This window comes from Gallinula chloropus, assembly GCF_964237585.1.
Source record: "Gallinula chloropus genome assembly, chromosome: 4".
Lineage (NCBI taxonomy): Eukaryota > Metazoa > Chordata > Aves > Gruiformes > Rallidae > Gallinula > Gallinula chloropus.
In genome coordinates, this window is record NC_140088.1 from 4756232 (window position 1) to 4775041 (window position 18810).

At 42.6% G+C, this 18810-nt stretch overlaps 1 protein-coding gene across 1 annotated transcript in view; it reads right to left on the reverse strand.

Annotated features, from left to right (window-relative positions):
• Window positions 1-620: 620 nt before the first annotated feature.
• GPATCH2L (G-patch domain containing 2 like) overlaps window positions 621-18810 on the reverse strand; it is a gene marked incomplete at both ends in the record, with an annotated part of 30599 nt that continues 12409 nt past the window's right edge. Inside the window, 5 exons of the mRNA XM_084263441.1 lie at window positions 621-793; window positions 5668-5759; window positions 15297-15382; window positions 17460-17499; window positions 18306-18373. Of these exons, the coding sequence (XP_084119567.1) occupies window positions 621-793; window positions 5668-5759; window positions 15297-15382; window positions 17460-17499; window positions 18306-18373 (459 nt within the window). The remainder of the gene's footprint in view (window positions 794-5667; window positions 5760-15296; window positions 15383-17459; window positions 17500-18305; window positions 18374-18810) is intronic.

Below are 18810 nucleotides of genomic sequence, written 5' to 3' on the forward strand. Positions count from 1 at the left end.
AGACATTCAGAACAAGGGAGAAGGAAAAGGTCTAACAGACCATGCTGCCCATGAGCCAACTGCAATTTCTGAACTGACAAGCACTGTATTTGCTTCGCTAGAAGCAACATGCTTCCAGTCCATCAGCACATGGCCTGAAAACATGCTGCTAATACAGAATTCAGGTTCCATGTTTCAACTTGTTTGCATTCTCTTCTCGTTCCCCAGCCAAGAAATCCTTGTGGCCAGGAAGAAGTCAGGGGAAGACTTTTGCCTCCCTGAGCGGTAGCGGGACTTTTACCCCCAAAAACACGTGTCTGGGGATAACAGAGATCTGAAAACCCAAAAGAATCTGTACATGACCCAGCACATATGAGCTGGCACCAGGGAAGGAGATGAATACATAATAAATACAGCAATAGCAAGAACATTCTTAAAAGCCACTGCGGTCCTAACACTGAATACCTTTTTTAAACATAGGTTCACAAACATGATTTAGGTATGTGGGGCAGGCAGATCAGTCTGGATGATGGCACGCAGCACACACCAATACTGAAGATACTACTGCCAAACAAGACATTTGGTGAAGACACTACCAGAGTCCAAAATCCAGCAAGCTTTTACAGTTGCAGTGCTTCCTTTTAGCTGTATCCAGGGCTCTTCTCTGGTGGCATTTTAAAAAAGTTACTGGAGGGCGCAAGAGCGGTTCTCTCAGCTGCTGGTGTTTTCCCTGTCCACTCAGAGTTCTGGGATCTTGGGGATGGTGTTGCTGGTAGCTCTGACTCTGCTGCATCCATGTGGACAGACAAAGTTGCTGGAATATAAAATTTCAGGAGAGGGGGAACAAAGGAAGAGAATAGGAAAGGGTAATAAAATAAGTTAGAACAAGTGACTTCATGGCAAGCAACTTATATATATATATATATTTTTCCTATATGAAGATGTTAGTTACTGAGTTACTCCAAGTTCCTCCATGAAATTCATTCAAAATACAGGTCCTTGATAACATTAACACCTCTGCACCAATGATTCTCACATTCAGAACTCCACAGTCCACTAACTAGTTCCTTTAGCCAAAGTTCCTGTTGAAGATCAAGAACATTAGCTGTCCCATAAACTGAATCAATTCATAATCACTCAACTGAGGATAACCTGATCTCTCCACAAAGACTCCATTAACCCTGTATCTGAGTATTTCAAAGTCTCTGAAGGCTTGGCAGATTTCAGGTTGCAAAGCTCAGTTAAGGAGAAAATATACTTCTCTCTACTCAGTAAAGGCAGTACCATGAACCTCCACATATATCCAATATAGTAAGTCAGTATATTATAACAAGAAGCTACTTGCTAAGCTAGGCTGGAATCTGTTCTCATTTTCTTAATACAACTACTGACTCAAAATGGGAAAGGCTAGAATTAGCAAGAGAAATTTCCAGACCCATAGCTCAATCCAACAGTCACCCATATTTCCAGAAGGGCTGTCAGAAACCTAGAGATACAAGTTTACTCCCACTCCCAGCATTCTGAATCACTTAATCTTCACAAGCAGAACAGGTCAGGATAAAAAAAAAAGAGTAATTGTCACAGGAATCTTTGGGGCAGCTGGATTTTATTGTTTGGGGTTTTTTTTTTAACAGTCAACTGCTTCAGTACAAAACACATCTCATTGTATTCTCACAACAGAATAGTTGTTTGTGTGTGTTTATTACAAGTTGCATCTGCTGCTGTACAGTGGATGAAGAGGCCATAACAAGCCTAAACTAGAAGACTGACTGCTTTGAAGTTTAAGTAAATAGCTGGTTCAATGCTTGAGGTTCCACACTTAGTTGATCTGGAGCTCCAACAATACTGCTTTTGTATATCCATAACAGTGAGTCATTCCCACACAACCACAACACGGCTGATAACAGCACATTGCATGTTTTACTTCTAGCCCATTAACTTCCTCCATCCAAAGGTCCTATGAAACATGAAAAACAGTCCTTCAACTAATTAACATTCACCACCAAAACTGCACTACTGGCCCCTCACTAGCAGCCTCCCCACTCAGGCTGTCCATCTTTGCTCACAAAAATTAAAAAGCAAAGGGCTGAAAGAGGGTTCCTGCTACTGGGAACCATCACACCATGACAAAGAGCGAACGCATCAGCATCACCAAACTTGATACTTCTTATCAGAGCATCCTCTGATAAGGAATTTCAGATGCTGCTAACTAGCACCATTTAGAAATTATTATTTTTCACAAGCTGCATGTGAACTCATGCCAAGGCAGACGAAAATCTATCTATCTATGCAAATTTTTACCCCAGCCTCACTGTAATCCCTGAATGGGATGCCAGTTACCATCCATGTAGCCAAGACTGGGCCACATAAGCTCCAACATCATCAATGTGAAGATGGACAACTGATGACTGTTTATTTCACAACCACCTGTACTTGTGGATCAATGGAAGTTGGAAGAACCGTTCTCATTACAGGCTTTTAATTCCCTAGCCATTAGCTGTGGTCAGAGAGCTGAATGAACTTCTGGTCTAATGTAGTACAGCCAGCCTTATTTTCTCAGGATTTCCTTATTTTACCACCAAACTACACCAGCCAGACTTCTGTTCTTACCTGGTGAAAACCTCTTGCTTTAGGGGTCACACTGCTCAACCGTGTACTACGGAAAGCACTCACTTTCTCTCTCAACATTTGCATGAGTTTGCTCTACTTAAGTTTGGTAACTGGCACTTCCTGAAGTGCAAATGAATTCTAAATTTTCTATCCAAATTTTGTTGGTCTCAGCCACCAAGCCTTTTTCCAAAATGCTATTCTTTAATAGCTCTCTCAGTTATGGTATTTAGGCCAGTTAGACTCCAGCAGCCAGAGTAATACCAGAAGTTTAAAGCTATAACAATGCAACAGAGACTGAGGCACTTCTGCTTCAGTAATACATGCTTCTGATGTTCATACAAGGGTCTCTGACTGAAGTCGTTTTACCAGAAGCCATAGATACTCACATCCATGAAAGTACATGAGAAGACAGAATGGACTTAGTTTGCTTGACTCCCAAATAAATATATATCTCTAGCTCCCTTCTCTCATTCCTGCAGCTTGAAGGGAGATAGCATCCACATCTCATATGCCTTTTATTAGCATCTTCTGATTTCAGCCAAATTCAACTCCAAACTTTCTGTGGATGGTGTGTGTGGGGGGGGGGAGGTGAGGCGACAGGGGAAGATTTGTAGCTGCATGTTTAAGAAAGAAGCTAAATTCATCACAATGACAGGGGAGAGTGTTGGCAGAGATTTGAGCTATTTATTCTTTTAGGAAAATCCTATAAAGAATGACACGAGGAAGCCTCTATCTGCAGTCTTGTTCATCACACTGGTGAGGAGTCCGATAACAGATGTATGCAGCAGCGTGATTTAGTGCCGGGAGCTGGCCCCTGATGTGTATTAATACGGCGGCAAAGCGGAACGAGCCCCTCTTCATCACTCATCTCTATAAAAGAGGTGGAATCCGAGATGGCCCGATGTTCGGCAGAGCAAGCCCATTTGTTCTGCTGACTGATGGAGCCAGCTCAGGCTGTGTCCTTCACCTCCATGGGGCACTCAGGTTGCAAAAAAAGGAGATCACTGAAGCAGGACCTGGTCAACAAGTGAGACGAGAGCGGTTGGACTCAGCTAAGGAGCGATTTAAAGGTGAAGAAATCCAGCACTGGGTGTGCCTGCAGTGACAGGCATGGACATGTGTTCTGATTCACCTGTGTTTCAGCTTTTATAGGAGCAGTAAAACACCACAAACATTAAGTCTCTGTAGTGAGAAAATGAGGCTGCCATGATTCCTCAGGTACAGGGGAACCCCAGTGTAAGACATTTATGTAGAAGAGAGAAGAATGTATACTTTTCTCATCAACCTCTAACAAGCATGAGAGTCTTCAGTTAATTCTACATTGTTGTAGAGTAATCCTATGTATTTGTTTAGGCATTAATAACAATTCCACCACCAGATCACCTCTGTCAGAAATAATATCAGATTTCAGAAGTTACATGCTGACGTCATGCTCCAGCTGCAACTCAGAGATTGCTGTAGGAAGCCAGCTAGGACACACCCTCAGCTGCCCAATCATAAAAGCTCCTTTGCACAACAGCTACTGACAGGGTTTGCTAACATTCCTGGGGGATATTCCTAATTAGGATATTCCAAGTCACAGAAGAGACCTTTATCGTTTCTGACCCTTAAAGACCTTGCAGCACTTTTCTCTTTATGATCAGCACAAGCATCCTGTCTGGATTCCAGTAACAACACTATCCTTCCTTATTTTGTAATAACCCACTATAATTCTCTCTCCTTCATCCCTAAAAACCCCCACCTTTCAAACCTCTGTGCTATTTTCCAGAGCTGAGTTGCACTCCAGAAGCAGATTCAACTCTTCCAAAAGCGTTCACTATACAATTTGCCTAGTCAGGTAAGTACAATTTACATAATATGTTGAAACACATAGAGATAGAAATAGAAGCTCTCCCTGTAGAAAGAGGCTGTCAATGCAGTACAGAATACTGCTCTGAAAAATAAATAAATGGACAGGTAACAGGGGACAGAGACACAGTAGCATTCATACCAAGAAAACCTAGTATCCCAGAAATAAAATTCTGGGTCTGTGACTGATTTTACTAACCCCTTCACTACAGAAGTTAGAATATCATAGCATGAAATACTCCAAATCCAGGAAAGAATATCCTAAATAATCAGTCAATAACAGATTACACTTCTCTTAAGCAACAGATTATTAATTTTATGGAGGTTTCTTCCCCTCTTATTTTTTTAATACAGAACCTTTCAGTCAATCTGTAATTCAGATCTGTGGCCAAGAGAGCAACACAGATTTCTTCCCTGCTTCATTATGCCACTATCTACCACCCCAAGGAAGATAACAGAACTTCATTCCTACTATCATCATCAGTTCCTTTGGCTTTCCCCACTGTTTTCACATCACCATTTTTCCCCACCAGCTTCCCCAACTCCATGTTAGTCGATTACAATAGTTTTTTTCATAAATTAACTGGAAGAACTTATGCTTGATAGTAGGCAAAATATTTCAAGAGGAAGTAGGATGAGAGGCCAGAAAGAAATCTTTACTTCCAGATCTATGCCACATAAAAATAAACCAGCACTTTAATCACTACATCCCCAGAGCAAGAAAAAGTTTAAGCATGACTACTTTCATCCAGAAGAGTACAGCAACTCCCAGGGAATAGGTGGTCTCTCCCAGCAATGACACAAAATTTGCCAGATTTCTTCTCCTGTGAAAGTGTCCAGAAACACCCTGAAAAGGGGTACCAGAGCCACCAGCTACTGAACAGCCCAACACTGAAGGAACACACTGTGCATACTGATCACCTCCTTATTACCATGTATTGCATAATTGAGGAATGGTGGAAATAACACCTCATGAAGAAACAGATTATTACCCACTGTATAGGGAAGCACTGTATTTTATAGCTGCATCATCAAAAATTTGTTTTAGCAGATAGCTTTTGATGCCATACAAAAAGCAGATGATATTATCTCTCACACGTTCTCTCTCACACACACACACATCACTAATTTCCTATCAAGTTAATGCTGGTTTTAATTGCTGTGACTCTGGCACTTTGCTTAATATGGACACAAGCTCAGAAATGCTGGCACACATATATCCAAGGTTACCTGATGTTGGGCTGGACATGGAGGCTGCAGGTGGCTTTCGTTTCCTCTTGATGTCCCTTGAACACGGTGGCCCCAAGTGTACATTTGCTTGCCTACAGAGAAATTAAAACAAAATGAACTCTGTTCCAGTATCACCTTCCTGTAAGACTCTAGCCAATCACCCTCCAACTCCCACCTTTCCATCAGCTTCTTTACTCTTAGGAAGCACAAATGAAAAGCTTCTCAGGGAAGTTTTGTTCACATTCTTCATTAATATACCACCATGCACCCATTTCTTTTAAGAGCTCACGCACAGAAACTCCTCAGAAGAATGATTATCTCTTAGCCTTTAAAGGATCTGGTTTTGTATTAACTTTAGAATAACTCAGCATAAGTAAAGATCTGATCAAGCAGTGCTATGACATGTCCTACCATTACTTCTACAAAGCACAACAAATGTCTGCAAGATTACTCTTTGAAGAAAGTGGGTGATACTTGCTCCACTATTCAGAATTTAGTTTGTAACCTATTTAGCACTGTGGAGTCATCTTAGAACATACCCATGTTCCAGATGTCCACGTGTATTACTTTCACTAAAGTTAGTTCCTAAAGTTAGGAATGCAAAATTACCTCACCTGTTTCCAAAATTACGATTCCCTTATCAAAGTGCTGTGAGGGCAGCAGGATCTGGCTTACGGCGCCTCAGCCTTGCTGCACCTGTAAACTGTCTGAAAGGCACAGTCTGTCCTGGTAACAGCAACTATTAAGTCTGAAGCCTACTGACAACCACTTCAGTTTAATCATCTGCCAATTAAGAAGAAACCTGCACCTTTGGGACTGGCTTGAAATAAAGAGTCCTCCAAGTTCCAGCCACAGGAAGAAGTTTAATTCAGAAAGCACAGCCTTGGCAGCCGGCCGGGGAACCTTCTCAAACACCACCCAGACAAATGCATAATTCAGCAATGACTTTGGGTTCAAATCCCTGCTTTGCCTGGGAGAATCGACTTTCTTTGGCAAGTTCCTTGGTCACTCTCTGCATCAGATCTGACATGCAAAATGCAGAACAGCAGCACAAATAAAATCCATTCAAGACTGTGAGGTGCTTGAATGGTGCAAAGACTGGAGCCGTATCAGTTTTGATGATTAAATGATGAAGCTTCTATGCCTTTAAAGCTTGTTATTTTAATTTTAAAAAAAAATCCTAAAAGGTTAACAAACACTTTTATCAAGTACTGAAGTCTTTTATAGATAACAAAAGGAAAAGTTCATGGCTTCAGAGTTCTGTGCCAAAAATCTAATTTAAAAAACCCTAACAACCAAATATAGCGTATTATGTACCGTTTTAGACACTGAATTTATGCAAAACCAAAGCATGCTGTTGCAGCTCTACAGAACATTATAGGGAGCACAAAAAAAATTCCAATACCAGCCATTTAAATTATTTGAATACTGCTGGGTCTACCTGCTTACCTGTAACGAATATGCAATCACAAAATAAGACAGAAACAACTCCTGTTCTGCCTTCTCAACTAAAATTCAAAAGTTCTACAAGAAGTCTACAAAATCCATCATCTAAATCTGACACTAAAGAAGAGTTACAGAAAGTTTTAAGCTGTGCTAAGTTTCACTGACAGTTCTTCAAATCTTGGAATGCACATTAATATAAACAGACAGAGAAGTCCCCTGGAAACCCGGCTTTCAAAAATACCAGCACACCTACAGACTGTATATTCAAACCTTGTGTTTGTGTGCATAAGCAGCTAATGTCTAAGACAATGGCCAAACAGTATTCTTACAGTTCTACCACATATTCTGAAACGTCCAGGCACACACATAGCCCAAGGAAAAGTCTCAGTCAAGTAGAACTTCAGTTTTACATCTTGCATCAGTGACACAGTATTAGATCACTAACTAGACGACTACATAATCATGTATAAAAATCCAACTTATTTTATCACATAATAAGGTTCCCTTTTTAATTTTATGACCTTATACCAACATTAGCCAGCTGATCCTTGGCAAAGAATCACTATGGACTAGCAAAGAAGTATGCACTGTCATTTCCAAGAGACTTTATGCCATTTTTCCCAGTTCACATACGTTACAGCTATATTTTGACAAGAGCTTCTGGCCCTCAGCTCCTTGCTCAAGCCACATCTACCTTCACCTCACTAGTACATGGCAGGGCTGCAGGAGGAGGGGACCACGGGAGGAAAATGAAAACAGAGTATGAGAATCTCAGAGTTCCTTCTTGTAGTGAAAGTAAAGGGAAATCACATGTCAGCTGGAGACTAACAGCAAGGATGCTGCATGTAGCAGCCCTGCCTCTAACACACAAAGGCTCAGAGGTCATAAGTTGTCTCTGTAACATGTATTTCATTCAGGTTTATCCCTTATTGATCACCCACACTTCAGTTAGTAAATCAGGAACCTATTGATTACTCACTGGCTCTGACTGACCTGGTGGTAAAAGTGTCTGTTTCAAGTGGCTGGCGCACTTTACAGGCACCATAAATCTACATACAGGGAATCTCCAGGTGGTACATATCTTGGGAGACAGAGGAGCAGCAGAATGCATGCAGGGACAATAGTCCTCATTACATCATGGATAGAAAGGGTGTCTGAAGTATAATTTACGAAATATGCTTTTTTTTTTTTGTAGATACCACATTTTTCAATCTACATATCTAATCACTGGCTCACATATAGGTGCTATACTGGGAAGAGAACAGAACTGGGGAGTCTGTTTTATAACCAGGCTCCTAGAAACACCAGCAGAAAGGCAGGTGACGGGTATGCGCAGGACACATCACAGTGGACAGGCTGAACTGTAACTTGTGAAAGCCTCACTGACAGGCTGCAGCCATGTATTAGTTTCCCTGCCAAAGCTGAATTTTAACAACTCTTCTGAACAGTTTAAAAATTACTCTGATGTAGGACAGAACTGGACTGAGAGAAGATGCACACTGGTGCCCTGCCACAAGCCCCTCTGAAGAAGTCTGAGGTACGGAGCTTTCTGAGATGAAAGACATGGGCGTGAACCAAGAAACTGGGATGGTACTTACAGAGTCACAAGGTTGGAAGAGACCTTTGAAGATCATCAAGTCCAACCATTCCCATCCTATGCTAAACCAGATCCCTAAGTACCTTATCTACCCTTTTTTTGAACACATCCAGGGAAGGTGACTCAACCCCCTCCCTGGGCAGCCTGTTCCAGCCCTGACAACTCTTTTCAGTAAAAAATTTTAGTCTAATATCCAATCTGACCCTGCCCTGGGGCAGCTTCTTGCCATTGTCCCTTGTCCTACCTCCTGTCACCTGGCTGAAGAGACCATCACCACCTCTCTACAACCTCCCTTCAGGTAGTTGTAGGTGGGCATAAGGTCTCCCCTCAGCCTCCTCTTCTCTAGGCTGAACACCCCCAGCTCCCTCAGCCGCTCCTCATAGGATTTGCCTTCCAGCCCCTTCCCCAGCCTGGTTGCCCTTCTCTGGACTCACTCAAGGACCTCAATGTCCTTCTTCTGGTGGGGAGCCCAGAACTGCACACAGTACTCAAGGTGTGGCCTTACCAGTGCCCAGTACAGCAGCATAATTACCTCCCTAGACCTACTGGCCACACTGTTTTTGATACAAGCCAAGATGCCATTGGCCTTCTTGGCTGCCCGGGCACACTGCTGGCTCATATTCAGCCTGCAGTCAACCAACACCCCCAGGTCCTTCTCTGCCTGACAGCTCTCCAGCCAGTCTCCCCCAAGCCTGTAGCGCTGCAGGGGGTTATGTCCCATGACTTACTCTGTCTTTACTGCCTTTCAATCTCTTCTGCTAGGTTTCTATGCTTTCTTCAATGTTGCAGGAAGAGCAATGAGAAAATGACAGGTTATCTTAGACTATGGCTGACTGGTTATAAGAAAAAGACCAAAGCGCACGCAGCACTCACTCACAGTTGAATCTGCCAGGTGACCAGAGTCTAACATGAAAACCTAGTTTACAGTCTAGTGAGGACTGAAATTCTCACCTGGGAAGAGAAAAACTAGAGCACACCTGGAGAGACAAAGCAGCATCCAAAGGGCAGCTGCACTGATGGCTGCAATGTATCCAACTCACACTGCAGCCTCTCACCACCAGGCATTAGTGAATGAAAAATTACATGCTTATAGAAAAAATACATTTTATATGAAAAAAGTCTGTAGTGTGCCTCTGATTTCTTTTTTTTTTTTTAATTACAGGCTAAAGGATTAGTCTCTTGCTCTTAACATAGTACTTAAGGTACCTGATTCTGCCTGCAGGTCACACTACAGAAAGAGTGGGCTTTGCTACACAGAAAGCTGAGATTCACTGCCATCTCTAACGTGTCAGAACTAAAGCTTCCTTTCTTTTCCATATATGTACTCTATGAGACTCTGAAAAAACAAAACAAGACTGTAATTGCATACATCAGACTCCTATCTCACTCTTCCAGTTCGAGGTGACCACATGCTGGACTACAGGGACACAGGCACTTGCCACTATTTTACATCCACCACAGAGTTTCAACAGAAAATTAGGACTTGCAGTACAATCTATGGGAGACAATACAGCCCACACAAAGAACTGTACTGAACAGCTTCAGGCCCCTGAAACCTCTGTTATCTGTGAAGAAAACTACAGATTGTAAAGTGATGTCCACTCTCTCAAAATCTGGGGTAAAAAACACCTGAATCTCCTAACAGAGGTCTCTGAGAAGACCCTACAGAGCTAACTGTGACAGTCTTTGGCCTTGGAGGCAGGAAGCACACCTCACAGTTGGGGGTGTACACCTCTCACTGCATCCTTGTATTATCCAGCTTCTCTGCTTACAATCTTTATTCTAACTCGATCCCTCAAAGCAGCAAAGCACTTGGATTACGTAGTGAGAGGCAGCCATAAATCTACTGTCATACAAACAAGGGATGCTATTATCCTCATGTTAAAGTAAATGTTTAACAGAGACAGTTTTCTAACAAGGATACTGCTACTAAAAACTCCACACAACCCAGCTGTTGCTGCTGTGGTACTACACACCCAGCAAACACAGGCCAAATAAAAGGGTCTCTCTAAGCCCTGAGGTGTTACCCAAGGCTGTGGACAGCTTCACAAATTTAAGAGTAACAGCAGAGTTCTTCCTTTGCTCTGACTACAGAACTAGCTGGGCACCAAAGCCTGATCTGCACATAACAGAGGCAACTCAGTACCACTGTTCATCCAATCTGCACGCAAAGCTCCCACGCATGCAAGTGGTTCTTGCTGTCACATCACGTTGTAACAGTGTCCTGTGCACAGCAGAACCTCATGGGAGAGCTGCTAGAGCACATCTTCAGCTTCCACAATCTCTAACACATCTGCTGTCTCCTTAAACCATCTAAATATGGTAGGTCTTCATGAAGCAGCAGTCCACACTCCAAATAAGTATTCTAATTACGTAGCAATTCCATTCCTAAAAGCCTGTGGGGCAAGAGAACACATTTTCTTCTAGATTTCCAGGTGAGCATTCTCAGCAGAGCCAATGTGATCCCACAGGCTGCATTCTCCATTTTCAGACTGAATCACACAATATCTGTGCCAGAAAGAATCCCAATATTTGCCAGACCTGTCGAGTACACAGACTCCATAATGGCAACGTGCTTTATAGGCAAAGAAAGCATTAGCAAGTAAACAAACTACTAAAGCCAAGGGGATTTTATTTTTCACTCCAAGAGAATTAGGATTCATCAAAATGGGAGCATTAGGCCTCAGACAACTGCATGTGACACTAGGTTGATAGCTGCTGTTCATTGCATGCCTGTCAGAAGAATTCAATTATATCCCCAACTGCAATATTAGCCAGGCTTTAAGCAAAGGAAGACATGAAAGTGGTCCAGCTAAATGGAAGAATAGTTTAAAAATAAACTAGGCAGAGATATGCCTAAAGCAGTTGACAGCAGACATTTTTACACAAAGCCAATTCCAGGAAGATGAAGATGTGTGGATAGGTTGCATGTAATGAACTGGACACTGTCCTGGTCAAGCAGGACAGCATGAAACTGTGAACACCCAGTCACTCCTTCCACTGGCCTCAGGAAAGGCTTAACAATGCAGGCAATCCCTATGCTTCCACTTGGGTAAGAGGCAGAAGTGTCAGGATCTCTTCACAGATACAGAAGAGAAGAAAAAAATTTACTTTGACAAGCATATTTCCAGAGCTAGAACTAGATTTAGAGACATTCAAGCCTTTTCACTCTAACAGTACCACCAAATTCAAGGGCATGGACTACCTGGCAGTTTACTAGGAGATGATCACTCACCCCTTTAGATCTTTACCTCATGTCTCAGGCAAGATGAGAGATTTGCTTCTAAACCAAACTAAACTCTAGGTTTACAGTTAATATTAACTGAGAGCACAATGAGAAGTGACCTTCTCCAATTAACCTGTACTGTTCAGAGGTCTCTCCAACGTAATTCTTCAAATCTCCACCTGCAACACCTATACTTGCCACCTGAGGTGTGCTTTTCCCATGACCAGCAATGGAAACATTTGAGTTTTTCACTCCAACCTGTTTTCAAGGATAGGCAAACAGCAAGTTGTAAAATTAGGGACCATTTATTTTCTACCTTCCTTTGTTATTCTACCTGCTACTCAAACTCAAATTGAAGGAAACATTGGCTCTAAGCTCTTCTGAAACCTTACCCTGCTTCAATGGAGTAACATCCCACCAACCAACAACCTCTAATGTCCTCCCACTGATAGAGCCATTGAATAACCAAAATCAGTAAGACATTCTGTTTGAGATTGAGCAAAGTCCTCTTAAACAGGAGTTCAAGAAGAAAATTCTGTTCAGACTACCTTTCTCCTAGAGAAGCAAATGGGCAGAGGGGAAAGAAGGGAAGAACTGCTTGGGCTGTCCATGCAAGTCTCTGCTTGCTTAACTGCCTGCATCGTGGAGCCGAAACCTTAACAGAGACAAGACATGATTAGCAAACGCTTTGTGCTCTTAAAGGAGAGTAATTATAGGCATGTGAAAAAAGGAAGAGATCCCTGAGGTACTCTTCCTTGCATGCCTCCCGAGAGGCAGCAGGGCCATTAAAAATTCCATGATGAAGAGGAAAAACAGCCTGGGAACAGCCAGGAGGCAATACAGCAAATTAATACACCAGCCGTCCCTCGGGAGGGCTGCAAGAAAGCAGGAAACTCTCCCTGCTTCACAAAATAAAATTATACCACTAATGATAACAGTCACCACACACACCAAACTGCTTCTAATGATGGGTGAGAAATTCCCAGTGCTGTGCATACACTTTGAATGAAATCTCTTCTCATCACAGACATAAAGTAAGAAAGGTAATCTTGGTAGTGTACAATTTATACAGCCTTTCAAATAAGGCTTCCCAAGGAACCCTCCACACAGAACCTCCTCCTTGACACTGAAAAGCCTTTCTTGAACACCCCCAACTGTGCTCAGTATTCCGGCCTTCAGATCTGCTTAAATGAAGCACTGAGTCACTAGCCTTCCAGATAAACTGTGCTTCCAGAGTAACTGCATCAACATTCACCACTCAAAGAAAACATTTCCATGGGAGAACACACGAAAAAAAAAGACTCCACCTGGTAATACATCCCCCTGGACACATTCATGACAGCAGGAACTAAGCAGAGAGATGTAATTTTGCATAGCACATTGGTGATCAGGTTGAAGAAAATAGATGTCCACAACATCAAGACAATTTCTTTTCCAATACATTTCGAATCATTCTCAGGGGATTAGCTTCACACACACACACACTAACACCTTCCCTCTGACAAATTTCTGAGTAGGGTTTTTCCAGGATGGCATGGAAGCTGTTAGGAGCTTACTAAAGCACAACTGCTTGGAATTGACAATGGCAAAAGAGGAAGGGGCAATGGCTGAACAGTGCTTACAGAGATAACTTGAACCTTCTGTATGAAGATGAACTACTAATAGACTCAGCTCCTGAAGGACCTAAAGAACACCTCCTGTCAAGAAAACATTTTTGTGAAGGAACAATTGCCTTCTGTGTCCTTGACAGCACCTTTACGTAAAGCAAGCACCTTGCACTGAAGAGTTCACTCCTTGCCATATACATGGGGTCACATAGCACATTCGTTCTTTCCATCTCTCTTATAAGGATTTTTAAGCACTTTTCACACTAAAATAGGAACTACTTTCTCAAACTATAGGCACTTAAAAACACAGCTGCCTCTGGAATGGGACAACTTCTCTGCCAACATTCAGTAATTATTCATTGGGGATTATGCTTGCCAGGACACCAGTCACCTGTTCATTGGAGGAAGGAGCCAAGCATATATTCATTAACTAGACTATGTATTCAGCAGAACCAAGTGAACACGATCACCTCCAGGTTTAGAAATCTCTTGCCATAACCGTTAGCAATGGAAAGGACCTTCACTAACCATCATCAAGGTAAAGACTTTGCCATGTTTGACTTTGTGAGCAGGATTTGTTTAGCTCTCCTTTCTGGAAGACAAACTTCTGTAAAGCATTAAGTAAAACATCAGAGGCACAAGAAAGGTTATCCTAGCTGGAAGAGACCAATCAATCTTCTTGCTTCATGGGCACTACACATCCTCAGACTGGGGTAAACGCACAGAAAGGAACTAATCAGCTGATGCACAATCTTCTGAATTCTTTTTATTCTCATCCAATTCAATATTTAAGGGCTGATTTCTTCCCCCCTCACCCTTTCCAGCTTCAACATGCTGGCTACAGCAGCATGAGGTCATGGTGCGACACCACAAAATTCCCTGCAGAAGCCAGAGGGAGGAGAGGCTTTGCTGGTTGGGTGCCAAGCTTTCGTTCAGACACACACAACCTCAGTACATTTTTCATGCTCTATTTGCTAATTAACAAGGGAAAGCAAGCCATGAAGCTGAAAGTCCAGACGTTTCTTTCAGATTTGGTCCTTCGTACAAACACAGAAGCAGGACTGTGTCCCAAACAAGGCGCTGTCTCCTTGCACAGGGAAAGAGCTCAAGGGCACCTTACCTTTAGACAGGCACCTGCAGCACAAGAACCAGAGTCACCTCCAAGGCCAGCACTTGAATTTAATTTAGGATTAGTCAGCAGAAGGTGCCTGAATAGCATATTAACCCCAGCTATGCAGACTCAAATATATGTCAATGTTTAGCGAAACCAGATATAAATTTCAGCTATAGCAATAGAGAGCAGTATCAAGCCATGGGAGGTCACCTCAGGTGAGTTCTGAATCTGTTCAGAGAGTCTATTTTAGACACTCAGAGTACCAAAATGCCTCAGCATGTCACCACACAAGCTTGTCAGCACTCTCCCTCTCAACTTGCTCCGATTTTAATAGTGGGGAACAATACTATGCCCATTTGTAACTATACAACAGACTTGCAGCAGCTCCCTGCACCATCCAGAACAGATCACATTTATTTCTAAAAGCACACTATGTTCTGCCTGTCATATATTACTGCAGATAGTCTAAGTGCTTAGCATATTGAGACTTTCAAATAACCTGCATCAGTATGTTTCAACAGGCCTCCTAGGGAAAAGTGCTCCAGGTCCATGAGTATTGTTCAGACCACAGAGTGCTTACCAAAGACAATTGTAAGAGGGAAGTGAGACAACCCCCACAGAGCAGAGCAAGGAAGTTACCTGGCAGTGCAGTGTGCTGGTGAGCATCTTCGGTGGGAAGCATCAGCAAGCACATCCAGAGAGTACAGAGGAGATAATGGATTGAACTGGAAAGTCAAGAGATTTTATTTAAGCAAAGCATTAAAAGAAATAGTCTCCAGATACAGCTGCTCAGATCTGTTCCCTATAGCTGTCCACACAGTAAAGGATGACCTTTCCAGCACATTAAGGGCTGAGATTAGGTGAGGACTGACTCTCACTTCAGACAAATGGCTAGCACAGGGTGCAACAACAAATCTCATCACCATCTTCTCACAACAGAGCCTTATAAGCACACTCCTCTTTCAACTCACATTATTACAAATGCTGGTTGACTAGGAGCATACTCAAAGAGCTCTACTGCTGCACACCATGAGCAACAGATCTGCCTCCCTTTTGGAAAGCCTCTTGCCTACCTTCACATTATAGAGAGAAAAGTCACTGTTATGAAGGGTGCAAACACAGGAACTCCCACAGAGCAGTTCCAGTATTCCCTACAGTTGCATGCCTCACTGAGTCAGACCTCAGGAAGACTCAGTGAGGTTCAGTTCACAATGAGCTCTCAATTCATTCCACAGCAAGTGAGATACTCCTCCCCACTCCCAACCCACCTCACAAGCTTTCTTTGCAAACTCCTTAAAACAAATTTCTGAAACACTGTATGGTCAGGCTAATCTTAGATCCTTTGTTAGACATAGGCTAGACAAATCCTGCAGGTATCAAACCTGCTCAAGACAGCTTGTTATAGAAGATGCAACTCTTAAGTTGTTGGGTTTTTTTAAGGTCAGGACAGACATGGAATAAACTGATCACTCAATGCATGGAGCAAACTTTGCTCAATATGCAAATAGAAGGTTTAGACTAGTAGTTTCTCTGGGGTACTTGCATTACACTTACACCCAGCACCTCCTCTTTATTTATAAGTCACACCACAAGCAGGAAATGTATTTCCATCTGCTTTGCAAGTGCTACACCAATTTCCTGAACATTTTTCTTGTACTGCTAGGAGTACTGATGCATTTTTTAAATAAGGACAAATGCATACTCCACAGGTGTACCAGGATTTGTCATAAAAGCTATGTGCAACTCTAGAACTCAGTACTAGATCTTTGCCTTCAACCTTTCTGAGAAAGAAGGGGCACTATGCACCAGAAAGCTGCTGCTATCAGGGAGTTCCTCCTGACTGTTAGACTGGACTGTTAGTTTACTTTCAGAGAAGTTAACACTGCAGCTGTAGGTGAGAATCACCAATAATCCTCTGTAACCGATTCAAATCCATTTAAGAAAAACAAAAGTATTTTGGTCATTTTAACACTTATGTAGTTATTCCTATCTTTGGCAATATAGAATCTGTGTGTGAAATGTTCTCATTAATGGAAAACGCACAATTGCACAAAGGCCTGAAAATTATTTCTTGCCATATATGTATGTATATTTAGTTGCCTGAAGGGTAAAACAGGTTTCAATACTACTGCTTACCAACCAAAAAACAGCTCACAAAGGAATAGAAGGGAACACACATGGCTAGGATCACTATTTGCTCTCTGTATCAAGAACACAAGCTCTTCTATCTTAAGTGAAAAAGCCTCCCAACACTGAAGCTATGAAAGACTTACTGAGGAATATAAAAGTGCATAAACAAGATTTTCAGTTAAAAGAATGCCCATATCTCTTGCTTATCACCTCTTACATTTTCCTGTTACAGTTGCTATTCAACTACGGTCAGCTCACCATTTTTTTCCCTTCTATATTGGTGAGACCGTAAGGTAGAATCCAGAGCAAAACAAGACAAAGCATTTAAAAAGAGAAAAACATTCCAATTCTTATGTAATTTTGAGAGGCCAAAGTTCCTTCTGTCAAGAGGTATTTTCCCTCCCAGTGTCAGAAGAGAAGGCCTACACTGACCTGAAACAGGGAGACAACCAGATTGAGTTCCTAAACTGTTCAGTTTAAATAGACAATATTGCGTCAGACACGGGTTACATTCAAAGCCTAGAAGACACCTGTTACCAAAATGAGGAGGGACAGGGCTGCCTTACCTCATGTGCCTAAGCCATAGTGTGTGGGGAAACTGGAAGCCAGCACTTTGTTCTTTCTAGAGAAGGAAACCAAGAAAATAGAAAAGGTACAGCAGAGTCAGCTTACCTGGTTGCGCTCTCTCTTCCCCACGGATGGTAACCAAAAACTGGAAGGAGGCAGAGTCAGAAGGGCAGGTGGGAGCAATGCCAACGAAGGAGTGAACAGGGGAGGGGAAAAAAAGAGGGTTGGGGGGAAGAAGAGAAGGGGAAGGGAAGAAAAAAAAATGGAGGGAAAAGGAGAACGATTAAACATCAGCAGAACTCATTGAAAACAACAAATTTCAGACCTAAGGAAAAAAAGCTGTATTCCAACAGCTGGTGAAGGCCAGACCCACTGCACTACAGTCAAGAGGTGTCATCCTTACCTACCCATGGCCCAACGAGAATAGCATTAGAGGGATGCCAAAGAATACACACCAAGACTATTTCTGGTGCTGACTACAAATTAAATACACTAATTGGGGAAGGAGACAGAACACCAAAGAGCGAAAGCAATTTTGCAGCTGCCTTGTCAGCATCATTTCTGCAGTCTGAGTATGTGCCCACAGTGTGACTCCACACAGAAGCTTTTTAAACAACATATAGGGCTCAGTCTTCTCAGACTGTACAGGCCTGCAGTTATTGCAATGGCACATTATAAAGGAAGGGGAAAGAAAAAGCTGACTGTAACCAAGAGGGCATTTGAACAGCATCCACACACTGGGGCAGCCTTATAAATCAAAGGGAAGTCAGCAATTGGGAATAAGAAAATGGAGAAGCCATCAGTAAAGGACTATTCCTATTCCACAGGTCAGTCACTGCATGCTTAAGTTACCACCCAGCTCTTCATTCCCTTCAGTCCCAGGAGGGAAGAGGACCCCATAGTTCTCCCTCTCCTCCCAAAGTTCTACACAAGAGCTGTTCAGGGCCTTACTCTTTCTGGCGCGGATCACTAACAATATGACCAAGCCTCTCGGTGCCCAGAGTGCTCATGGAGGTCTCCTGAAACACAAACACAGGAGAAAAGGTTGCAGACTCTCACACAGTTTGCTGCTAGCAATAAGATCAGAGTTTACTCCCCCAGGCCACATCCTTTCCTTCCCAGCTCTTGGCTGAGCATACTCACCCTCTCCTTTTAGGGCTTCAACTGAGCCAATTTAACTAATCAGAACGGCAGAAAATAATTCAGTTTTATTCGTGGGACTTGGTTTTTATTACTTCAGTGATGACATTTGCTTGCACAGGGGCATGCCAAGGACTGGGCCAGCACAAAGTATGCAGCACAAGGACGCAGTTAAGAACAGTGGACATGTCTGAGAAGTGCTTATTTCCAGCTTGCTGGGGTCAGCTGGACAAGAAGCAGGCTGAGACACAGGACATCAGGCTATCCCACTAACAACGGGGATTCACCGAGCACAGGTGAGTAAAACACAGAGTAA